The sequence below is a fragment of the Ambystoma mexicanum genome, chromosome 2p (genome assembly GCF_040938575.1).
Source record: "Ambystoma mexicanum isolate Mex_15411 chromosome 2p, UKY_AmexF1_1, whole genome shotgun sequence".
Lineage (NCBI taxonomy): Eukaryota > Metazoa > Chordata > Amphibia > Caudata > Ambystomatidae > Ambystoma > Ambystoma mexicanum.
Window position 1 is genome coordinate 1414906178 of NC_090923.1, and position 26292 is coordinate 1414932469.

Sequence of the window (26292 nt, forward strand, 5' to 3'; positions counted from 1 at the left end):
CAGGTTTGAGGATTATATATTGGGTGGCCATCAACCGCCGTACATTTGATGAGAGCTGGTCCTGCGTTTGTGGATCACCAGAAGAAGACTGCGACTTTGATATGGTAATGATACTTATCCATGTACCCGTCTCCGGATAATGAGCTGGCCGATTCCGCCTTCTTCACTTGAGCTGACAGCAGAGGACCCCCAGCGGGTTATCTTCTCTCTTGGCCGCTGTGATGGATTGTTTCGGGTGGTCGTCCTTGAACCACCGCTTCCAGTCTCTTTTGGTGCCGTGGCCTACACAAGGAGAAAATTGAATCACAGAGCTCAATGTACAGCACTTCAGTTATTGTCTAGAAGTAAAACATTTAAGGGCAGTTTACTAAGTCAGTCCACACTGGCCTTTCTGTGCACATTGCCATTTTATGAACACCAGTCGGGAGCAGAAAGGAGCCTGACGAACAGGGCTGGACCGCGAACCAAAAGTGGCCCTGCAAATGCACCATACTGCACCATCTGAGCAAGCACAACCCCTTTAAAAAAGGGGTTGGGGAATTCCCCCACAAGAATATTTAGAAAAAAAAGGGTTAGCCACACAAAAGATGCCTAGGGTGCAGAGGCCCACCGGAAAATCTCCCGAGTTCCCAGTAGGCCAGTCCACCCTTTGATGTTGAGAAGCGTGAGTTACATGTCTTGCTCATGCCCCTTCTGGAAAGCATAAGTGGGGTACAAATACGGTCAAAGCAGCTTTTCCCTAAATGTACTGCCTTCGCACATTCGAACAAGTGATTCAGAGTGAGTATGCATGCTGCGTTCCCTCATGTCCATCACTGCCCTGCAGGCATAGCACCCTGGCGGGGCCACAATATGCCGAGGTGCAGGCGCCATAACCGTTACGGCAGTGAAGGGCGCAGTACAAATGCTGTGCAACAGAACATACGGGAACACGGCACATGGATCCTGACCATAGTGCCTGCATGCCAATTCTGACGAAGCTGGAATTATTATGTATCTATTAGGATCCCATAGCCATTGCAATCGGTATGCAGCGATTATATCGGATAGAAAACAACTAATGACATTTTAACGAAAGAAAAAACAACGAAATCAAAAATAACTAATTTTGGAAAAAAACTAAAAATGGGGTTGGGAGTGGGAATGCTGGTTTTGAGGGTGAGGGAAAAGTATTACTAAAAAGATAATGTTGTCTTTGGGGGGGATCCCCCCAAAAACAACGAAAAAGAAATGTGTTATTTTGATTTTAGTTGTTTTTTTCTTCGTTAAAATGTCATTAGTTGTTTTTTCATTCGATGAAATCACATGTAGCCATTGCAATCCCCTGCAGTAACTATTCCTGGAATCATAACCAGCCTCCAGAATGGTTATTACAGGTGATGGGGGGCAGAGAGGTGCCCATGAGTCTGGGAGTTAATGGGTGTGAGAACCTTGGCCACTATTACTGTGTGGCCTAGGCCCACTACTAGCATTGCGCACGGCGGAAAGACTAAGGGGATTTGCCACACAGGTGAATTCACTGGAGGCATGTAGGGCACTCCAAATGTCCTCTATCAGATCTGTGGGGTGCAGCCATTGCTTACATAGTATACATCTAGCACAACCAATCAATGTAGTGTAAGTCAGGCTAAAATCAGGGCATTCTCGCATTCACTGGGAAGAGGCTGCCTGTGTGTCTGTGTTGTGCAACCTCTCCTGCCTTGCTCTTTCCTGCTGAATCAACTTGATGCTTCTTTGCATGGCGCATTGAGGCTCTGTTCCCTTTAGCCGTCTTGCTTCCGAGGTCTGTGTTTGGCCAGTCCTTCTAGTTGCAAGCTGTCTTCTGAGGGCCAGCAGATGCCGACATCTTGCTGCGTTCAATGTGCCAATACAGAACATCATAGCTCAGAGATGGGGCGGGACGCACTTGTCTTAGAAGCAAGACAACACAGAGCAGCTTGGGTTCCATACCCGGTACCTCAATTAAAGGCTGCACAGAAATTCGCGGCAAAAATGTGGTGGTTTGACCCGGTAAAGGTGTACCGCATTATACCATTTAAAGGGGAGCATGGTTGCAGGGGTGTCCCCCGCTTCGCTTAAATGGTATAATGGGTCTGGGGGTTGCGGGCTGTCTCCCACATCCTTTGCATGGATTGCGGCAGCAAAACCACAGTCTTTTTGCTGCGAATTTTTGTGTAAACGGCCATTTTTGCCACGATTTTAACACATGGAACCATCTATTCCTAGCCACCCCATTATTCCCTCCCACGCCTTTCTGCTCAAGTGTGTCCTTTGCTATTCGACTCTGCTCTATCATGCTCTCTTCTGTTCTGCCTGACCCAGTTTCATTCTCTATTCCTCTCCCATGCTGTTTTCTATCCTCTCCTTCTGCATTATACCATACTTCATTGTGTCCTGTCATGTTATATTCTTGCACATCATGTCATATTATGTTATATTACATTCAATCATGTGTTAGAGCACATTTGACATTGTTATGTTGTATTCTAATCTGTACTGGGCAGTATGTTGAGGCGTGACTCTCATGGACAAATGACAGCTCCTCTATGTTTACGTCATGGGAGAATTCTGAATGTCAAAGGTCAGGGGTCCTCTCACCGACCGGAGAGAAGAGTTCCTTCTCTTGCGCATAATCCGATGTGGCAACTATAGCACATGTGTGCTTCTTCTTCTCAGAGAGGTTTTTATGGGAGGGAAAAAGGGGCACTTGCCCAGGGCCCCCACCTTGGAGGGGGCCCCACAATGCTGCCTGATCTAAAGAAGTAAGATTCCTTTGTTCACCAGACTTAAATAGCACACATCAGGATATTGTATTGCATGGTGCTGAGGCTCTAAACCTATTGCCTGTCTGATTTGCAAAGTACATTCTGCCTCAAGCAATTCATCATGTAATGCTTTCTGTGTTCACTGTGGTATATATAGTTTGTGTGTTTCTTGCGGCACAACTCCTGTAGTATTCTATCCTTCCTGTGAGAATTATGTTGATCATATGCAATAGCCACATTTGAAATGCATATTGTTAAATTGAGTGCCACAATGGTTCATGAGTTAGCTCAGTGTGTTAGGCACTAATTGCAGAGATATGTGTTCCTATGCAAGATTAGAATAGCACATTCCTGTAAGGCTGACTGAGCCTTTCCTATGTCTGAAGTTTATAAACCTGCCTGCATATGTACTTGGTCTTGCAGCACGACAGGTGCTATTATCAGCAATGCACCTGCACCAGATAGGGGTTGCTATAAAAACAAGCATGTCATCTTTATGGTAAAAGTCTAAAAATTGGTTTGTTCAGATGGGGTGTTGTAAAACCTAGGCAATCACCTCCAACGATGACCATAAACTGTTATTCCAAGAGATAAATAAGTATCCAAATTTGGAACCAAATAATTCATGCTTGTATCCTGGCTTTGCCAGCAGACAATACAGTGATCCTGGTCAAATCATCTAGTATCTTGTACATTACTGTACTGTCATCTGTGAAGTTTGCCTCCTCGAGTGCTGGTGGCATCATATAGCCCATTACTTGATCTTTCTTCTTATGTAGGCTATTTGAGTGGGGGGTAGGAGGGGGGGGGGGTAGGGTAGACAAAAGGAAGCAGACCAGATGGTGCAGGACTCGTGCAAGCGTATCTTAAAGTCTGCTCGTTTGACACAAAAAAGGACTTTGCATTTTTGTACATGTCAAAGGTATTTGTGCACGTTTATAAATGACAATTGCACAAGCCAGTGTTTTGAAACTATGTAAAGCTTTAAAATACAAAAAGAACAACCCACATTAAATCTGTTAAATCACACTGGTTGGTATGCTGGTACTTAGATACTTCTCTTGATGATGGAGAGACTGAAGCTAGAATCATTCTGTGTTACACACTTCTATAATATTTTGTTATTAAAAATGGTCATGTTTGGTAATGTGATTGGTGTACTTTCCAAGTCAGTTTTATAAAATGAGATTATTTTAGTTCATGGTGAGAACTGGCAATGAAAGTGTTCAAATGCAGAAATTGCAGCGTTGGCACAAATCACAGATTTACCCCTTAACCAGTGTGTGTAATGCTGGGCATCTTATTTAATCTCGAAATTGCCAGTCCCTAAACCTTTCAAAATTGTAAGCCCTTCAGAGTGATTTCCTTCTCAGGGTATGATGTTCAAATAGCCTCACTCATGCTTTCACTGGCTATAGTGTTGATGCCACTATAATAGTGGGCATTGATATACTGCACACCACAGGCCCTTAATTCTTTTGATCTCCAATGGCAACACTATTTGAAAACCATGTCCCACTTACAATCTCAGTCTGTCCGGATACAAACACCTGTAGCTTCTAATCTGCATCCACTATCCATGTTATGGTATGTGTAGCTTTCTCCTTCCTACCAATTGGTCTCCTCTATCCATGCTTGAGCACGATTGCGTTCTGTGAGGCAGTAAATGTGAGTTCTCTGTCTAGTCTGGGTTACATATACCTTTATCGTACAGTCCTGCATTAATACTACAGGCTGCATACCTTCCTTGATTCTATTGATAAAAAGTCTTGTGAATCTATGGTAGAACAGAAGTAACCTCTTTGTTTGCCTTCAAATGGTACTTAGTTACCGTTCTGATTAGAGCAATAATGAAGAGGGTAAGGGGACATAAAGGGAGTAAAGATCCTTATTTTTAATGCTTTGAGGCAGGATATTAACCTATGGGATGTGATTGGGGGAGGGGGGGCAGATATTCTTGATCACTTAATTCCTTTGGATCGGTGGAAGGGGGCCCCAAAGATGTCCGTGGCCAGGGCCCCAAAAGTGCTTACGAGGGCACTGCCTCTTCACTCACAGTGGACGGGTCCCCAGCACCTCCTTCTGTTCTCATCCCATCGTGCGACAGTGTAAACATCTCATCAGCGACGTCACAGCAGCCCAGGCAGCGATCATTGGTGGAGTTGGCCATGCTTTCCAGTCCATCTACATCCATCACTCCAAATCCAGGCTCTTCCTTCATGCTCATGTGGGTGGGACTCACAACCTAAGAGGAAAGACAGATTGCACTGGAGTAGGGTTGGTAGAGCCACCCTTTGGTTTAACATAAGCCACGTGCCTCCCATACTGTCTGAAGGCTGTGTCAGTCAACTCCTGACCAACATGAAAGTATGCAATTTGATTAAGTGCCTTACAAGTAACCAATAACCAGTACAAAGGAACTGCCATGGGAACAAATGACGTTGCATGAGCCCAGGCCAACCATAAAATGCCCTGTGTTTTATACAGTCAGTGATGGTCAACTAGCCTAGTTGCGGATTATGGGTTTGGAAAATTAAGCCTATTCAGAGAACATCAGCTACCACTGCAAATCTTTGCCACTTTAGTGCATTGCACAGGTGAATTGCAAAATTAAAGTTAGCCCCAGAAGAACTATTGGAGCTTGATGCTGTTCCCTATTGGGAAAGACTTGGCATTTGTGTTGGTTCATGTAAGGTTTGCGAAAGGCAACCACCGCCCGTGGGGATCACGTCAACAAAGCTTTGAGTACAGGTGACCTGCGTATCGCGCCTGGTGCACCCCAGCAGTCTCTTAAGTATAAATTGGTAATGCAGGCGGTAAGAACCACCTGCTCCTATGTAGGGTGGTATGGTCCTCTCAGGGCTCAGTGTGCAGGCAAAAGGCTATAGAGTAGTTTACAGCGGAGATATGCATGTATATGTTTTAGGAAACAGTGTTTGGACACGAAACACGTACTTACTTACAGTAGTCGCAGGATTCCTGCGAGCGTGGTGCCTTAAAATCCAATATGCCCAAAGGGCAAGGTGCCAGATGGGCCAAAAAGTGAGGCAGGATATTAACTGGGGCGAATAAGTACATAGGATAGAGTATAAATGGTTAGATGACAATACAGACTTTGCCAGGGATATTCACCACTTAAATATATGCAGTGCTTCCTGGACCAAAGATTAGGCACAGGACCAGCTGTGTCCTATTCAAGGCACTCATGTTCCTTACTCTATGTTGTTGCACTTCAATGTTTTGTTGGGCTTCACTGACTCACAGTGTTTTTAAGTTTGGAATTTCAATATTAAACAACAACAAAAAATAGGCAAGGTATGTTCCAGCTACTTTTAGAAAGGCACTCAGCGCCAGTGGTTGGATCATCCCACCAAAAGGTGCAGGTTGCTTAACTATGTGAGGGATCTTCAAGGGGACATGGTTCTACTGCAGGAGACGCATTTAGACGCTGCCGAATCAGCCAAGCTTGCCAGAGGGTGGATCGGGGGAGCAGTGCATTCACTTTACCATCGGAAACGTGGTCTATCAATTAGAATTCATAAGCGCACACCTCGCATAGTTCTGGACATCCTAACTGGCAAAGAGGGCCGCTTTGTCCTGCTACATGGGAGTCTCTATCATCAACAGACTCCGCTCATCAATAAATATGCTCCTACTACCGACTTTCCTGGCTTCTTTACGCATACCTTTACAACATGTACCTCATTTATGAGTCAGTTGTCGATTGTGGTGGGGATCTTAACGTTGCCTAGATAGACGAGGTAAGGTCACGCAACGACACACACTCCAAAGAAAAGCTCGACCCTGCGCGCCTTGATGTCTGAGCTTCAACTGACCGATGTCTGGCATCATAAACATGGGGGAACACGGGGCTGCACCGTTTACTCTGACCTTCACCATAGCTACTCAAGACTTGGCTACTGGCTTCTCACGTCCAGCAGCGTGAACATGGTTGACAAATGTGACATCCTTCCGATACTCTTCTCAGATCATGCACCTGTAGATTTGAAAATCTCTCTCCCAGTCGAAGTCCAACATGCCCCTTCCTGGTGGCTGAACTTGACGGTTCTCAAGCATACAGATATGGTAGAACATTCATACAGGACACCATTTTTTTCTGGCAGGACAATCTGACAGGGGTTTATGGGGCCCACAGATGTAGGAATGCATACAAAGCCTACCTGGGTGGGCAGTGCATATCAAGTTGGGCTCATAAACGGAAGGCAGAGGCGTTCCGCAAAGTACAGTTAACCATGGATTTGGGCAGCGGTGAACAGACACATAAAATAGCCTGCGACCCTAGGGTGTATGCTCAGATTGTGAAACTCTGCTCAGAAATTACACATATTACACAATGTTAAACTTTGGTTACAAACCAACGACTGCTGACTCCTCTCCTCTGAACGACCGGTCTCCTTGACACCTCTCCCTTTTCCCTATGACATCCTCTTATCCCCAACAGTCACCATTAACTGTACATTTATCCTAATATGCCTGCAACTGTAACATAAGAAATGTAAGATACTCATGCAACATTAACCTGTAACTGTAACATAAGAAATGTAAGATATTTATGTATCTGTAACTTAAGCTATTCTCAAGCGCCCTGTTGCCTAACGGCACGGTGCGCTCTATAAATAAATAAACAATACAATTACTATGGTATGTGCACAGAAAGCATTCACCCGGTGGACTCATATGTTCTATAACGATGGCGATAGGCCATCACATATGATGGCACTCGCAATGAATTGACTCGATTAAAGACAAAATTGTCTCCTTGCTGTTCTACGACAGGCTTATTAATCACTGATTCACAGAATTATGCAAAATGCTATATGCGGCTCCCCCAAATACAAATATTGCCCAAGTTCACACTTTATTGTGGGCTATGCAGCTACCTATAATTCTACCCTCTGATTTAGAGAACCTGAATGCTCCTATTACGAAGGGCGAAATAAATAACGCCACCAATTGACTGGCCACTGGAAAGGCAGTTGGCCCAGATGGCTTACCATTGGCCCTTTATAAGCTATTGAGTGGTTGTTGCCGCAGACACTGGAGAGGGTATTTTCCGAGGCTGTTAATAGGGGGCACCTCCCAGTTTCCATGCTGACAGCCTACATTGGGGTGTTTTCACAAGAAGGGTCAAGACCCATCGGATTGTAGGTCATATCGGCTGATATCATTAATACATTCGGACGCAAACATTCTTGCAAAGTGCCTGGCCAGGCGTATAGAGAGGCTATTGTCCCGGCTCATACACCGTGACCAAACAGGGTTTATCGTACATCAGTATTCCACTCACAATGTAGGACGGCTTCTCTACATAATCTCACACAAGGCATGACCCGATGATGTAATCCTCTCACTGGACGCCGAAAAGACTTTTGACAAGTTGAGGTGGGATTACATGTTTGCAGTACTAGAAAAATTTGGTTTTACAGGGCAAATTCTCCAATTTATTAAACTATTATATGACAACCCCTCGGCTGCACATCTGAAACCTTCTCCCTTTACGCAGGGACTAGACAGGGTTGTCCCCTGCCCTCTTTATTGTATGCCTTAGCGATTGAGCCACTAGTCCATAAACTAAGAGGAGACATCGACTGGTCTGGCATACTCAGGGGTGACAAGGAACGTTGTGTTTCACTTTATGCAGTCAACCTTCTTTTGTACATTAGCCGGAGATCCACCTCCCTCCCACGCATTCAGGTAATCCTGCAAGAATATGGGCCTATAACTGGATATATTGCGAACTTGGAGAAGTCAAAAGTCATGCCCTTACGCTCCGACATCCCATGGGACCCTGGGGAGTTGCTCCATTTAGACTTCACAACAGATAAATTGAATACCTTGGTATTCTCAAGTGACTTATCTAATAGCTTTGAACTATCCCCTGTCCTCTCTAAAATCAAACTCGACATGGACGAATGGAATTTGCTATCACTTTCACACACGGGTAGAATAAACGCAGTCAAAATTAATTCCATGCCCAAACTCACATACGTGGCTTGAATGATCCCATCAGCTCCCACGGCATCCATGTTCAATGATTTTGACAAACAGCTAATGAAATTGATACGGCGGGGGAAAAAGGCTCATATCAATAAATCCATTCTACAAGCGAAAAAACCCAATGGAAACCTTGTGCTTCCCTCAAGGAAGCTTTATCATCTATCTACACAAGTGTGTTGAGCTAAACGTTGGCTTAATATGGAGGATTCTTCCAGCCGGCGCTCTTTTGAATCAAATGCATTGCAGCCATACACTCCGCAGGAGGCCCTGGTCATTCCAATGTCTACACCAGGAGGATAGCTCAGGGGCAATGCACTTTCCTTGGAAGCAAGACGACGCGGAGTAACACAGGTTCAATCCCTGTGCCCGTGCTTAGAAACCTCTGGGTATTAAGCGCGTTATACATTACCAATTATAATTATAACAATGATAATTATAAGTTGCTCTACGCCTCGTCATGTTGCTACCTAGGTGGCCCGAATGGGCCGGGCATAGAATGACTTTCCGGATGTCTCTGGGGGAAGCACATGGTCTCCTCGCAGAATGAGGCCGTTCATGGTCGTAATTTCGTCGCCCACTTTCCAGTAGGGGCGTAGCCCTTCGGGGACTGCTCTTTCGTTGGGCCATCCTTCGCAGGCCCACTCTGCTACGTGGCGGAGGGCTTCGTCCTGCTCGTATTCATCTTGCCAGTGGCGCTCGCTTAGTTCCATAAGTCGCCGTTCTTGAGGTCGCCTATGGAGGCCACTACGCATTCGTCCTCGAGGAATGTGGTTCCTGGGGCATTTTGGTTCAGGAGTCTAGACATGTAATCTGCTTGGGCGTTCTTCCAGCCTGCGATGTGGGCTATCTCATAGGTGTATTCTTGGAGCTTGGCAGCGATTCTGGCCAGTCTCGGTGTGGCAGTCTTTGTGCCTCCTGGGCTTAGCATGTGTATGAGGGGTTTGTGGTCGGTGACCAATCGGAATTTTGTACCCCAGACATACGACCCGAAGTATTCTGCGGCCCAGGCACACGCTAGCATTTCCTTCTCTACTGTGGAGTAGTTCTTCTCTGATGCAGACAGAGCCTTTGAGGCGAATGCTACAATGTTCTCTGTGTCACCCTTTTTTTGGGTTATGGTCGGTCGTGATGCATGTTTCCCATTCTGGGTTGAAGGGTTTTAAACAGGGTGCATGGAGGATCCTTCTTTTGATCTCCTTGAATACTTTGTTCTGCTGGGACCTCCATGCGTAGCTCGCCACTTTCTTCAGGAGTTCCCTCATGGGGGACGTGGTTTCTGAAAATCTCGGGACAAATTTTGTGTAGTATTCCGCAAGGCCCAGAAAGGACCGGAGTTCGTCTTTGGACATCGGGGCCGGGGTGCCGGTTATGGCTTCTAAGAGGTTCTTTTTGGGGCTCACTCCCTCCTTCGAAATGCGAAAGCCGACGTATTTGACTTCCCCTACGCCAAAAGCGCATTTCTCGAGGCGCAAGTCTGCTAAGTACTATAACGAGTGCTTTGTCGTGGGTCTCTGAGTTCTTTGCATATACGAGTATGTCCTCCTGGAAGTAGGAGACATTTGCGGTTCCTTTCAGCAGAGAACTCATCATCCTCTGGAACGCGGACGCCGCTGAGGACAAGCCGAACGGCATTCTGGTATACTGGAATGTGCCGAACAGGGTAATGAACGCCGTGAGTGGACGCGAGGATTTGTTCAAGCTGATTTGGTGGTATGCGTCACGCATGTCCAGCTTCGAGAACATCGTTGCTTCTTTCATCATGAGCACTATCTCACTGATGCTGTGGAGCGGGAAGCTGTCGGTGACAACCTCTACGTTGAGGTTTCTGAGGTCAATGCAGACTCTGAGGTCATTTGAAGACTTCTTTTTAATGAGTACTACTGGGCTCAACCATTCTGAGGACTCTACCATTTCAATGGTGCCCTCTTCGACCATCCTCTGGAGGTGGGCTTCCAGCGCAGGTCTCGCAGTGGCAGGTACAGACCTGACCATGTGCTTTACAGGCACTGCGTTGGGTTTGAGGCGGATCTTGTGGACATAGTTCTTGATTTTTCCTGGAGTTTCGGAGAACTGGCCAGGGAAGGCTTCTTTCGAACTCGGCGCTCCTGCTGAAGAGACCGCTAGCACCTGTTCTGGTGTGCTGGAGTCTAGCCTAATGCTGAACCTGTGTTGATCGTCCCACCCTAGTACGGCGGGGCCTTGAGAAGCAAAGTAGAATTTTGTCGTGGTGAGCCTGCCTTTGAACTCAATCTTTGCTTTAATGTAGCCGAGTAGATCCACGGTGGCACCTCCGAAGACCGTTGGCTTTTGTCTGGTGGTTCTGATTTCAACTTTGTCTTTCCCCATCATCTCTTTGTAGATGTTAATTTGCAGTATGGTGAGATCCGAACCTGAGTCGGCCATGACTCGTGTCTGCATGCCGTCCACTTTTATTGTGCAGTGAGGCTTTTGTCTCCTGGCTTGGTGGGTGTTGACCATTATGAACATGGGTCTGTCGTGTAGCTCGTCGTCTTCACTCGACTCTTTGTCGCCGTCAATGCGGGTGATGGCTTTTCCCTTCCACGTGCAGGCCTGGGCCACGTGACCGAAGCGTCGACATTTTGAACACTCTTTGATGCTGGCGGGGCATTCGAGATCACTGGCCATGTGTTTGGTGCTGGCACATCTATAGCACTTCGGTGCATATCTTTATCTGGGACCTTTGTCTCTGGGGTTGTCGCGTGGCTGTTTTTCTCTGCGCCCTCTCCATTGCAGCGCCGATATGTCGGGTACCGGCGACGAACTCCTGATCTCTTTGCTCCTGCTAGTGGTTTCCTCTTCGGCTCTGGCTATTTGGATGGCTTTGTCGAGGTCCACTTCCTTCTCCTGGATGGATTTATCCTGCACTTTTCTGGAATTGGTGTGTACCACTAGCATGTCGCAGATGACTTGTTCTGTATGGTCGCCAAATCCACTATGGATGCTAATTCCCTCATTCGGGTAATATAGTCGTCGACTGGTTTGTTGCCCTCCTGCTTGCGGGTGTAAAACCTCAGTCTGTGCAACACCACATTTTCTTTGTTGGTGAACCTCTTTACGATGTGGTGAATTGCCTCCAGGTATACATCATCGTCTTCGCCAGCCTCTGGCATGGCCTTTAGTCCTGAAAATATGCGCTGCCCATCAACCCCCATTGGGTTTAACAGCATTGCTTTCTTCCTGGCTGGTGCATATTCCATTCCGCCCATCGCTTCTAGGTATGTGGAAAAAAGCGGTTCCCACTGCTGCCACGATATCGCCTGGGTCCCGGGGGAGGGGAGGAACGCGGGGGGCGTGGCACCTTGCATGGTGGTCGCACTGGGTTCTGGTTCCTCGTCGCCAGTTATGTGGTAGCCTTAATGAAGACAGGATGAATGAATGAATGTATGAGGTAACTGTGGTATTTATTGGACACTGGAGGTAACGTGATTAACTTGGGAGTATAGTGTCCAAGGGCAGGGGCATAACTGTACTCACAGTCTGATGGTCCTTATCCCAGTAGCTGCTTCACTGCTACTTGCAAGTCCCTTGGGATGAGGCACACCATTCACACCAGAGCCCCCAGGAGGCTGTCCTCAGCAATGGCGTTGTGCTCTGGTTGTGTGTGCTGGATGTGCAGGCCTGGGAGCCTGCTGGGTCCTACTTCAGGAGGAGCGCGGGGGCAGTCCTCACACTGCGCTCTCCCGCCAGCTTCTGCCGTGAAGCCGCTGCTTCGCGCTTCTCGAGCACGAGATCTCGCGAGATCTCGCGATAGGAAGTCCCGACAGTTTGTTTATTGACCCATATGCCAGTCAAAATTACAGTCTATGGCGCCTTAGATACATTGTACAATAATTTAGTGATTGAGCCAAAGAGCCCAATGTAGATGGGTAAAGCAAAATGAAGGCCTTTTGTGAGGACTGTGGCATCATTACTACCTGGTACAGCCTACACATCCTGTGTACCTGGGGCATTAGTCCCCCTCCCCCCCCATGCTAAATATCCATGGTATAGACAGTGACGTGGTGGCATATTTTTGAAAAACTTGTTTGCCCGTTGAACAGATACTCTTAGAGCTCGAACGGGTTCTACAAAATGTAAAATCTAGCTGCTGCAAACAAAAGACAGAGCACCCTTTCAAAACCAAAGGAGCCCTCTTTCAATTTCCATGATAGCACCAAATACTTTGGAGCAATGGAAAGAAGACAGGCAGGAAAAAGGTTTTACAAAACGGAGAGTGGGAGGCCTTCAGGGTGTATAGGAGGTTGTGGGCATTATTTCTTTCATAATCTGGGGGTGTACCAACAGATAAAACCCATATTGTGAGAAATCTGATTGGCCGAGACACCCAAGTAGGGCGCTAATATCTCATACGTTTATTTTATCTGAATAGGATTCATATTACACAATGCAAATTAAATGCACACGCGATACTGTCTAAAGTAAGGAAATCATCAACGAGTGAGAATGCGTGTGGGCACAAAATACATCAACACTTTTCTCCCGCCCCCTCCCCTAACAACAATGTAAAAGACGCCAGTTGCCCGTGGTTTATGTGTGGCTGCCAGACTGACCAGCAAAGTATGCACTTTTCACACAGGCTCATTATTACCAAACCTCAGATTTCTGTTGTCTGTTCCCCTCTGCACCCACGGTGCTGTAGTTTTAGATGGACAAGGGGTGTGTGTGGATCAAGCGTCCCCCCAAAAGTCTTCTATATTATATGAAGATGAGCGCGCTCTCCTTACTTGGCCGGAAGGTGCTCCCTGGTGAATGCTTCCCCCGGCTGCAGGGCTGGAGTCTCCATTAGTGCTGCAACATCCACTACAGGGGTCAGGGGGAGAGGCTGATCCGGTGGCGTCTGGGAAGGGCTGCATGACATCGATCTGTCCCATTGTCTTCAGTAAGGAAAAGAAGGAGAATTCCATGGTCAACACGTAAGCATGCCTGGTATTTACAGCACATATGAGTAACATAAATCATCATAGAGACCGCGCAGACAGTGCGCGCTATAAGAACCTTTAACAAAACAAAACATTTTTTATTTTTTTTATTTTCTGATGTACAAGTATATCCATGAAATGAAGTGATTATGTAATCGTTGGTTAATTGTATTATGAGTAAAGGAAATTGTAAAAGTTCTAAATGAACTAAATACAATAAAACAAAATAAAATTTAAAAAAAACCTACCATAGACATAAAAGGTGATGGCAAGCATGCTATTGAGCCATCGAATCTACCCAAATTCTACATGTTTTTGAAGCATACGTCCCACGTTATTGTTCCCCTGCTCATCTCCCAGACATTGCTGGTTTTGCCTCCACCACCTTGGCCATTTCGGTGAAAAATGTTCGTTTTTTTCTACTTGGTATGTCCCTCATAATGTCTCCTCCATAGACTCGCGCTTGGATAATGTGGAGGGTGGGTCTTTCTGGCAGCCTCTGGAATGCGCTCTTAGTCGCATGGCTGTGCATCCTGATGCCGTCGAGAAAAGAGACTGGTATTGTGCCTATCAACCAGTCAAGTTTGTAACCTTATTCATGTATGTTTTGTGAAAACTACAGAGCCATGGCACATGTAATAAAACCACCCTGAACCTGGTCATGGCATCCTGCAATAAAGATACTTTCCGTTGCCCAGAATTAAATGTATACACAGTGCCTGAATGCTTCAAAAGCACTCTTATGATGTAGTAAGCCGAGTAAAGCAGTTGACTGCGAGGAGCTGTGCTGTGCTGTGCTGCAGACTTGTGTTACAATCTGTTCTTTCTGTCTACCAGCGGACAAGGAAGGGTTAAAAACCCAAGAGAAGCGCGGAGCACAGCAGAGTAAGCAGAGTAAAGAAGTTGACTGCAGTTCAAGTGAGCGGGGGAAGTGGTGATTTGATCTGTCTCATTGGAGGAAGTCCTTCAGGCTCAGATAACGGCGAAGGAATCACCATTCCCTGCAGAGCCTAGATCTGATTCTAGGAACGACGCAAAGGAGAAATACTTATTGAACTTTGGGGAGGGAACACCAGTAACACCAGTAAGCTCGATAAAGCTCCTTGCTGGCACTGCGCTTATCACAGGATATTGCCCTCATTCAAGCCTCTCTGAACAACAAGGCTAATTGGAAAACACATAACTGCCCAGCCCAAATGTCTGAACTTCTGAAAGAACTGGCTTCCTCAACCTCTTAGGGGGCATTTGATCCATCGAGTCCTTCACAGTTGCAATCCGGGAAACTGCTGGTGCAGCAGGGAATCAATGATGGTAGCACCACTCAGGCAGAGAAAGTTGTGGGGGGACCCAAAAGGGTAACTCCTCGGCCTTGGATTCCAGGGGCTCTTCCCCGAATGATTCTGCCTTTACCCTCGACATTCACTCCTAAAGGTCTTATTGGCAGAATTTATTGGTGCAGCAAATTCAAGCTACAATCATGTCAGCCCTTTCCATTTCATTGACTCCCTACATTAAGTTGTATGAAGCTATTAATGAGGACTTCAAGGACCAAGCAACTCTGCTGGCTATGGTCCACTCCAAATTGACCTTTTTGGAAGCGCCTGCGGCTAAGGTTCAATCTAAGGTGGACTACGAAGCGGAACAGGCTAATAAGTGGCAAATGAGATTAAGTGACATGGCAAGAGCAGAAAAATCCGATAAGACTGCAATGATGGAAGCAATTCTAGACACCCAAAAATGGGTCAGGCATTGTGGGGTTATTCGGGAGAGGCGATGCTTGAAGTGCCAGTGTGGCTGGGTTGAACCTATGCAGCAACATCTTTTAGCTAATAGTAAGGCCCAGAGCACTACCAGACAACTTCCGGCTAACTCTGCCTCTACAGACTTACAAGACCCGATTCCTCTGGTGGTCTCCCTGGGTGAATCTGCGGAACAGGGATTGATCCCAGGGTACTCGATAGCTATCGCTAACTCCCCTGCAGAGGCACAGGATTCTTTTGTGGCCCTCCTGTCAGCTGGGTGGATCCTGAAATTTTGACTGATGCTTTGCCCCCCACAATTCCTCCATCGTTACCTGGTATTAATGACATTTTGGAATCAAATGATATGATTCCATCTTTGAAAAGAAGCCGAAACCTACAAGATCATGTATATTAATGCAGGCAAAAAAAATCAAAGAACCTGCCTCAACGAAAGAAAGCTAAATCTAACTCTTCCAGAGCCTTCTTACGCAATCTGAAATCCCTGCAGTAAACCATTAACTAACAAGAGAAGAGGGGGATACACAAAGAGAAGATCTTGAGCCTATGCCTATACAGGCCCCTGAGTGGTGGCTTGGTCAATTCTAAAAGTGAAGTGTTCCCTTCCGGTGGTCAGGATAGGGACGGCAGTGAGGCAGCTTCCATTATGGACCCCTCTACATATTCTATTGAATCTTCTGAGGAGACTCTCAACTGAAATCAGCAGCAAATTGAGGCCCAAATACAAGAATAGCTGTCTGAGCTCTCTTCAGCTGTTTTGTGGTCTGTTCTAAAGTAAAAACCCCATTTGGTCGATTTTGGTAAGAGGAGATTTATGACCTTGGCGGATCGCCGCCGTCGGACGGAACAGATTCAGGCCTCCACCAAGTCTTGTGTTCCCTTTACGACGAAAGCCAATAATTCCCCAGTTTCACCACGTCTGATGTTAACAAGGTTCCATGTCTTAAAATTGCTGCAAAAATGGCTGTGTATACAAAATATCACGGCAAAAATGCTGCGGTTTTGCCGCCACAATCATGTAAAGGATGCAGGGGACACCCCGCAACCCCCATACCCATTATACCATTTAAGAGGAGCGGGGGACACCCCCGCAACCCCTGCTCCCCTTAAATGGTATAATGGGGTACACCTTTACCGGGTCAATTTCTTTTACCAGCAACATTTTTGCCACTGTTTTATTAGCTGATACCGTTAACAAGCCTCACTTGGTAAAAGAGGCTTTCACAAAAGAAACGGGAAAGAATTGGACCTTGATGCTCTCTCTAGAGTGCTTAACTCGGGTAAATGATGGCCTTATACTGAACAGAGCAAATGTGATGATCCTTTTACATCACATACCGGCGCCTCGCTCAATCTCTTCAAGGGATATTTCTATTGTGGAGTTCACTGATGATCCATATCAGACAGAGTGAGACTGCATGTAAGATCGGAATCGATCAAGGAAAGATATGGGCGGAGGCCCACGCACTCTGTCTCTAAATTTTGATCTCACTCAAGTTCGGGCCCAGACTTCTTGGGGCCTGAGACTTTGTGTAAGCAAAAGAATAGAACTGGGAGACTCAATGATAACTGTCATGAGCAGCCAAGGCTCCAAAAATCTGAGAAGGTTGAGAGTAGACATCCAACGGCATTTGCTAATAAAACTTTGCAAATAAACCTGATCAGCCCCTGAAAATCACCTTCTCTAGGAAGGCCAGGGAACCAAGATCTGTTGAATTTGATAATTCTTCCCCCGAGCACGTATCCATAGATGAAGATTGATCTTGGATCCGTACTGCATTTAATCAGTCTATGGATCATTAGCGTGAAAAGAATTATGACAAGAGCCAACTCTTTATTGGATCTTATGTACTAGGGGATTTGTCCACCTTATGAATGATGATGTGACGGACTGGCTTCAATATGATGTACTTCTGTTAAAGGAAACATGGTTGTAAAAGTAACATCTCTTTTTTAAACCCTGCCCTAAAAGGTGTTAAGGGAAGACCATCTTCGGGCCTGCTTATCCTTATTAAAAAGTCCTTTTCAGTGGAAGTTGAAACACTTGTGTATAGGCACATTATAAATGCCATATCATATCATATCATATATCAAGTTCTGAGGCATTGGATTCCTAATCCATGGGTCCAAGTACTCGTAATAAAAGGGCTGCTAGTGGATCAGGAGACTTCCTTGACAACAGTTTTAATGAATTTATATTGGAAACCTGCAAAAATAGTATGTGATGCCTTTATTGGGGTAGTGATGAAGGTGATTGATGAAGTAAGGCTTGAGTGGAATAACCCACATATTATATTGGTGGGGGACATCAACATCCGATGTGTCCCTTGGGGAGGTCGTTCCAAACATGGGGGAAAGCCTAACCCCACTGGGGAATTGAGAGCTAAAGCTTGGCTTCAGCTTATGTGAAGTAGAGATTTACTTATGTTAAACCGAGACACGGGGCATGAGCAGGCAAGGACCGGAAAGGACCACTTTGCCACAGACGTCTGCTCCGTTGCTCCTGACTTCTCCTCGAGTGTTTTTCACTTGGACTTATTTGCTGTTGTTTCAAGAGTCATTACTTGGCCACGCCCCCTTTTTCAGCATAGAGGATAAATTTGGAACGTGCGCGCACCAGCGCGCACGCACCGAGTCAAGGACCGGAAAGGACCACTTTGCCACAGACATCTGCTCCATTGCTCCTGACTTCCCCTCAAGCGTTTTTCACTTGTACTTATTTGCTGTTGTTTCAAGGTGAACTTCTATCAAGAACATAACCCTGTTAATTATATATATAGTGGACTTAAAGAGAGCCCTAAATAACATATATATTTACTTATTTTAGAGTCATGCCCCCTTTTTTGGTGTAGAGGAGAAATTTGGAACGTGCGCGCACCGAGACAAGGACCGGAAAGGACCACTTTGCCACTTCGCCGCTGCGTCGTGGCTTTGTGGCGTCGCAGCGTTGTGCTCGTGTACCATTTCTGCCTCCCCCTTTTTATTTTTATTTTTATTTTTCTCTTTTGTGAACTCCACGCAGCTGCTTTTTAACGTATATCGGCTGAGCTGTTTAGGGGTCTGGTGGCTTCCAGCTTGTTTTGTTTGACACTGTTTGACGTTGCAATCACTCATACGTAAGTGTGCTTAGTCTTACGAGGCTTGTATTTCTTTGTTCGGCAAACTGTTGTTATACTCATTTTGATGTTGCAGCGCCTGTACTCCCTGAAGTCTGATATGCCTGTAGAATTACTTTCCTCACAAAGGGTGGGGGTGGTCCTAATGGCTGCAGCGCAACACGAGTGTCTCGTAAAGTCATTACTCTAACACATGTTACTCGCTGTCCCTCACTCACTCCAACCCGAGATATTCGTAAATTCTTTCCAGACACCTTCCCGTCAGTTCCTATAGCAAATTTACCTATGTGTAATTTTAACAAACCACCATTTATGCCTCTGAGCAATTCTGCTCAGCCCACACAGGCTCCTGAAACAAGCAATTCTAAAATAACTTCAGACAAAGTTGTTGCTGTCTCGGATGAAGCAATGTTGGGGAACACATGGCAACTTGTTCGCTTACCTCCAGCGGATACGCCTGTGCCTGGAGTAGTGGATGAAAGTCCAGATTAAAGCTATGTCATCCCAGATATTTCATTGCATGCAGGCGATTATGACCTCTCCAATAATTCAGATGCTTGCGCTGCCTCTACGCCGAGTGCTCATTGCTCGACTTCATCAGGGTCTCCAGTCATTTCTTTTGTGCATCCTACTCGTCGACGACCTACGGTTCCTCGAGAAGAGTCACATGAGCCAACTTTTGCTCCCGCTCCCCCCACCATGTTGGAAATTACTTTGGCAGCGGTGAATATGACTATCACTAGTCTCTTCAAATTGTATGAAACTCTAGAGATCAAGCTCACCAAACAAACAGAGCTTATCCAGGGAATTTCAGACTGGATAGCAATCGAACTAGCATCCAAACAGAAGAGCCACCGTAATAGTGACGACCCTGTTCCTAACATCACTCCTGCTGATCGCGACCGATGGAGGAAATCCCGTTTGCATTACCTTTCATCGAACAGGTAATCAAACCTGTTTCACCACAGAACATGCTACTTGATAAATGTGCAGACATTCATTCGAAGAACAACAATTCCTGGATTAGCATTGAGCAAACCTCTCAGGAAAATATAACAGACTCCGATCAGATACATACTGTTGAAGAACACTTTGACATCTTTTCCAAGAATAAAGATAATCTGAACAAAAAACAAAAGCTATCCGTGAACTTGCGCAAGTCAAGACTGGGAACAAAAAAATCACAACCCTTGACAAAGACACGTGTGATCAAGCCACAAATAATGCCAGTACAGCTTGCATCTGCTAAAGATGATCAGGAAGTCATGTGTGATCATATTTCAGCAACAGCCCAAAATAATCACACGCTAACGCATCTCCCGTTAAATGACTTAGTAGAGGCTCTAAACGAAGGCAACCAGCGTGTGAATGAAGAGCTTCCTGTTCCTCCATCAACAGTGGAAACAAATCCATTATATAATTTCAAGGAAAAGAAGTCTGTTGACCATCTCGTGAAAAACATCAGACACACTATAAGTTCCGCAGATAATTTTCTCCTGGAACAGCGTAGGCTAGACATTAGGACTGAAGTTGCAGCCTACCTACAGAGTCTGACAACACTGGAGAGTCTTCCTTTAAACCAGATTGGACAGAGATGGCCAGTGCTACCCCTCACGCAACGTGTCAGTTCAAGAGGCAGGTTTTATCGTGTGACACCAAAACAAATTCTGCCAATTGCAGCCATCCTGAAATGCATCATGAACAACACATACCTGACCAATTTGATCATCGAAACCATCCTCCACTAAAAGTGATTCAAGATCTTATTCATGATCAACTTGTTAGGAGGAAGGAGTTCCAACCGGAACAACGAGTCGCATCCCGATACGAAGCGCTTGATGCTTATATGAACCATCAACAACAAAATGGAACTGCCACACCAGACCAACATCAGTGTATCAGCAACGGTGCCATTTCAAAACCAACTCAACAAGTGGAGACACAAGCACTAATTGTAGAGATTAGTGAGTCATAACCGAGCAAATCACAGTCCATAACAAACAAATCATGCCCAGAATATAACCGTGGCCTTTCTGGTGAGAGACGGGTTAACTTCGCTGTTGCGTCTACGGAAGATATGACTCAACATCATTCCAGTCAAGCCTCTAGAGATCTGATACAAGAGCAAGCACGTATTGAGATGTCTATAAAATCGTGCTTAGATGCCTATTTTCAGAAAATAGAACCTAGGAATGACTCCGAAGTCTTCCATCAGAATACTGCCATGAGACTGAGAAATGTCAGTACTTCGCAAAAACACCAACTTGGCCACGATGAGTGGCACAATTCGAATCCTTGCAATGAAGAAAGTGCACATGCCTCGAATCACAACAACCAACACCCCCGAAATAAGTTAAGAAATAACTCAATCAAAGTAAACAGCAAAGAACTAATGGTAACAATGACTGAAAAGAGATACTCACTAATCATGAAATGTCGTTCAGCTCCATACTGTTATCTTCTCAAGCTCCAAAATCAACAAAACAGATGGGGCCTCATTACAACTCAGGCATTAAGGGTTAACGCCGTTGTTAGCCCTTAACGCCTGATTCCAATTTTAACGGCTGCTTTTAGCAGGCGTTAAAATCCATGGCGCTAACCCGCCTTGGTGCTAATTACGGCACTGTAATTTACAGTGCCGTAATTAGCGCCTTCCCCACTCCCATTATGCCCTATGGGGCAAAAATGGGAATGGGGAAGGGTAAATGGGAAATGGGGATTTACCGCCCCACTCACCTTGGAATGGGGCGGTAAATCCGCCATCCACCATGGTGTAAATGTAGTTTACACCATGGTGGTAAAGTTGGTGTACTTACCGCCTGGGTCGTAATGACCCCAATGGATTTATAATCCAAGGCAAAGGTAGTCTTGATAAGTACAGGCAATCAGAATAACAGTGGACTCTCTTACCTTGTCTTCGAATGAAGTGTGGGTATTAGGGAAATACCTGAATCCCCCTCTCCCTGCCTAATGAAACAGGCGTGGAGTCGAGGTGTCAGGGAAACCCTTGGTCGGGGAAAAAACCCTGGTAGCTGGGGATCGTGGAGGTTTCCAGAAGATGGCTGTCGAGGCTAGCGAGCGTCGAGAGTCAGCTACAGCAAGCACTAATACGTCGAGGGTGTCAGTGTTCGTGTCTTTGCCTCTGGCTGTAGATACAAATTAAGAAGGGTAAGTGTTCAGGGTTTATGGTAAGGAAAATGTAGGAGTGGGAAAGAAATGCCACTGTACCTTGGGAGAAGTTCTAATGGGTTTCAGGTGTAGGTCAAAAGGTTGTTGGTGTTCAGTCGCCTGCGAAGGGGTGACTGGAATGCTGAAGTACGTTCAGTGAATATACGAGATAAAGGTAAGAATAGAACGGTACGGCTGATCTGAGAATGGGATGTAAATGTGGAGTACCTACCCTATTGTGAAAAGGGTTGTAATTTCCTCCGTGAGAAGACGTAACTTCTATGGAGGAAGAGGAGTCTGGGTACTGTAGTTCTGGAGGGATTTTGCCCTTGCTAATATGGAGTGAAAGAAAAATGGTTAACCACTGATTCAAAGGAAGGGTAGAGTTGGGGAAATCGTGGATCACTTACTGGAGAGCAAATGCCGCGATATCTAAGTAGGAGACCGGAACCGGGAGGGACTGGTCTGGGAATTCGTCCAAGAGAAGACTGTATAGGGAAACGAGAGAGAGAGATTAGAAGGGAGTGGGAAAGAAGAGGTTTGTAGAGCGGTCTGGGCTATCTAAATGATTCCTAGTTACTCACGGAGCGTGGCTCACGATAGTCGTAGCAACGCGCTGGTCCTTTGGGGTTGATGCCGGAAATACTCTTCCGTGCTGATGAGGAGGAGTCACGGCCTCTCGATCCGATCGAAGAACTGGACCAGCGCACAAAGGAATTGACGCCATCTTGGAAGGATACCTTCGTACCTCGTGAACATGCCGCCAACGGTGCCACACAGACCAGTTCTTTGTCGCACTCGTGACAGTATTCCCCCTCCTAAGGGAGGCAAACCTCAGTTTTCCCAGGTGGTTTCTATAGAAACGACGGATCAAATGTGGGGCATGAACTGCCGAGGCAGGTTCCCACGTTCTGTCCGCTGAAGAATGCCCCTTCCAATCCACCAGAAATTGGAGGATCCCTCTTCTGTATCTTGAATCACAAATACCTGATACCTCATATTCGGGGCCAGTACTGGTCATGATTGGAGGGGGTGGCCCTGAAGGAGTTGTATGGAAACAACTGCAAACATCTGGTTTGAGTTGAGAAACATGAAATGTAGGATGGATACGATTCCACGAGACAGGTAGTCGTAATCTGTAGGCTGCGGATCCCCTTTTTTTGATCACCGGGAATGGCCCGAAATACCTGGGGGATAGTTTGGAAGGAATCAATCTCCTAGGGTGGAATTTGCTGGATAACCAGACCAAATCTCCTTTTCGAATGTCCGGCGAAGGGGTGCGGTGTTTGTCAGCTTGTTTCTTGTTCCTGTTCTGAGCTTCTTCCAGTGCAGTTTGAGCGTCAATGTGTCCTTGTCGGATGGTTTCCACCAATCCATCGATGTTAGGACAAAGGGACGATTGTGGCGCTTGGTAGAGAAAAACTGAGGGATGAAACCCATAAGTGCAAAAAAAAGGGCTGGTATGAAGAACAGAGTGAGCAGAATTGTTATAAGTGAATTCCGCAAGAGGAAGCAGTTCCTTCCAGTTGTCTTGGGTGGAAGAGATGTAACATCTTAGATATCCTTCAAGGGTTTGATTCAAATGTTGCGTTTGCCCGTTGGTTTGCAGGTGATATCCTGATCTCAAGGCTCTGGAAATACCTAAGGTTTCACACAAGATTTTCCAATATTTAGAAGTGTATTGGGGTCCTCGATCCGATAGAATGGTCTCCGGCAATCCGTGTAAAGATAAAATGCGCTCAAGGAATACCTTAGCCATTACTGCAGCTGAGGAAACCGCAGGAAGGGGAACAAAGTGCGCCATCTTTGTTAATGTGTCAATTGTAACCATGATGGCGGTACATCCTTCGGGTTCTGGAAGGTCAACCACGAAGTCCGTGGTGATAATTTCCCTGGGTCTTGTAGGGAGAGGCATCTTTACCATTTCTCCGAAGGGGGCTTTTCTGGAGGTTTTGGATTGTAGACAGACAGGACAGGAGGCGATGTATTCTGAGATGTCTTGTTTCAGATTAGGCCACCAAAAGTACCTCTGTATTACTTCAAATGTGTTATAGATCCCTCTATGACCGGCGGCTTGCGAATCGTGACACATCCGTAGCACCTCCGTTTGTAATTTTTCATTGGGGATAAACATTTGTTCATCTCTAAACAGAAGATTTTTACTCTTTGTTAGCTTCAAGCGTGGAGCGAGATCCGGTTGTGAGGTTATTAGTTTCTTGGTTTCTCTCTGAACTTGGGTAAGAAAGTCTTGTACGACTGACACAATAAGTGCTGTTGGAAATAATAGTTCCTTTTGAAATAGAGATTTCTGTAATGGGTCCCTTCTGGATAGGGCATCCACCTTCAGATTCGTCTTCCCTGAAACAAATGTAAACTCGATTCTGAAAGGAGAAAAAAAATGTGCCCATCTTGCTTGTCGACTATTACATGTCTGCACGTATTGAAGGCAACGGAGATTGTGGTGATCTGTTCTGACTTCAATAGGATGTGATGAACCAAGTAGGAGGTGGCGCCATTCCTCAAATGCTCTCTTTATTGCTAACAGTTCTTTCTCTAAGACAGTATAATTGAGTTCTGCTGGAGACAAAGTTGTGGACAGATAAGCAATAGGTCTTTCAATGTTTCGGTCATCGGGTTGAAGAAGTACTGCCCCTAATGCATGTTGTGAGGCGTCTGATTCCACAATAAATCTCCTTTGTTGATCTGGCATGGCTAGAATGGGCGCTTGGGAAAAAAGAGTCTTCATTTCCTCGAAGGAATCTTGTGCCTGTGAGGACCAATGGAACGGGATTCCCTTCTTGAGCAGGTGAGTTAAAGGTTGAGTTAATGAAGAAAAATGAGGAATAAATCTCCTATAAAAATTTGCAAACCCCAAATATCTCTGGATTTCCTTGATCGATTTGGGGATTGGCCATTCCTTTATCACTACCACCTTTGTTGGGTCCACGGCAATGCCTTCACTTGAGAGAACGTAGCCCAGATAGTTTACTGAAGTTGTGTGGAATTCACATGTTTCAATCTTGCAGAATAAATGGTTTTGTTGTAACCGGCGCAATACTTCGCCTACGTGTAGATTGTGATCTGCTGTTGTAGAAGAAAATACTAGGATATCATCTAAGTAGACAATAACGTAGTGCAAAGCTATGTCGGCGAAGATGTGGTCCATGAATCGCTGAAAAACAGCTGGCGCGTTAGATAGCCCAAAGAGCATTACCCGGTACTGATAATGTCCGAAGGGTGTTCGGAATGCCGTCTTCCACTCGTCGCGGGCTTTGATGCGTATAAGATGATACGCGCCTCTTAAGTCTAGTTTAGTGTAAATGCGAGCTCCCCGGACTGTCTCTAGAATATCCGGAATGAGGGGCATTGGGTATTTGTCTGGTATAGTGATTTTGTTCAGTCCCCTATAATCAATACAAGGACGGAGTTCTGTAGTGTTCTTTTTTGGGATAAAGAAAAGAGAGGCAGCTGCGGGGGAATGGGACTCTGTTGTGATAAGACCATTCTGTAGGTTGGTATGCAGGTAGTCTCTCAGTACTTCTTTCTCTTTGGCTGATAAGATGTACATCCTACCAAAGGGAAGTGGGCTGTCTGGTATGAGATCGATGGCGCAGTCATCTCTGCGGTGTGGAGGTAGTTCGGAATATTCCGTTTCAGAAAAAACAAGATGGTATTTTTGATATTGAGGAGGCAACATGGAAATTTCATTTACAGAAGTCGTCAAGCACTCATGAGGAACCTTCTGGGTCTCCTTCTCCCTCTTTCCTTCTTGGAGACATTGGCACCTGATGACACAATGTTCGGAGCCTAAAAAGAGGGTTCCCGCTGCCCAGTTTATATATGGGTTGTGTCGTCTTAACCAAGGAAGGCCCAAAATGACAGGATAGTGAGCCGTTCGTATGATGTCCAATTCAATGGTTTCACAATGATTGGATATCGACATTGAGAGAGGAGAGGCGTGATCTGTGATCGGGCCTGAAGTAAGAGGACTGCCGTCCACACTCTCGACTGGAATCGCAAGTGTTTTCACTATCCGTGGGATATTATGGTTTTTTGCCCATATATCATCTAAGAAATGTCCTGCTGCTCCGCAGTCTATTAGAGCTGGTACGTTTTCAAGACGAATGTTCTTCCAGGACAAAGATACTCCTACCACAACCATGGAACGGTCTGTGGAAGAAGCTTAAGAGGAGAAAGAAGCACCAATGGGGGAACTAGAATTACGGAATAAACCCGGCCCTGTGGTTCCCTTCACGACCCGGCACTGGCGTTTCCCGTCTTTCTAAGTGGAGCTATTGGGCATTCTTTGACAGTATGATTGTTGGCCCCGCAATACATGCAGAGTCCTAGGGATTTTCTCCTAGCCCGTTCTTCCACTGAAAGAGGGCCTCAAGTAGTTCCTAGCTGCATCGGTTTTTGGGGGAAGTAGTCTTATGCACGATAGGGGTGTTGTCCGATAATGACCTAGGATTCTTGCCCTTTCTTTTTTCTCGATTTCTCTCTTGTAGTCGATAGTCCAGTTGCA

The 26292-nt window shown here is 45.8% G+C and overlaps 1 protein-coding gene across 3 annotated transcripts in view; it reads right to left on the reverse strand.

Annotated features, from left to right (window-relative positions):
- The window catches only part of LOC138566062 (uncharacterized), a 208994-nt gene that overhangs the window by 54942 nt on the left and 127760 nt on the right, over positions 1 to 26292 (reverse strand). For 2 of the 3 annotated variants that reach the window (XM_069643095.1, XM_069643094.1), the window contains exons 3-5: positions 13529 to 13678; positions 4822 to 5010; positions 127 to 282 (exon numbers count right to left, since the gene is read on the reverse strand). In XM_069643095.1, coding sequence (XP_069499196.1) covers positions 127 to 282; positions 4822 to 5010; positions 13529 to 13678 — 495 coding nt within the window. The remainder of the gene's footprint in view (positions 1 to 126; positions 283 to 4821; positions 5011 to 13528; positions 13679 to 26292) is intronic. The other variant, XM_069643096.1, reaches the window with a different exon arrangement.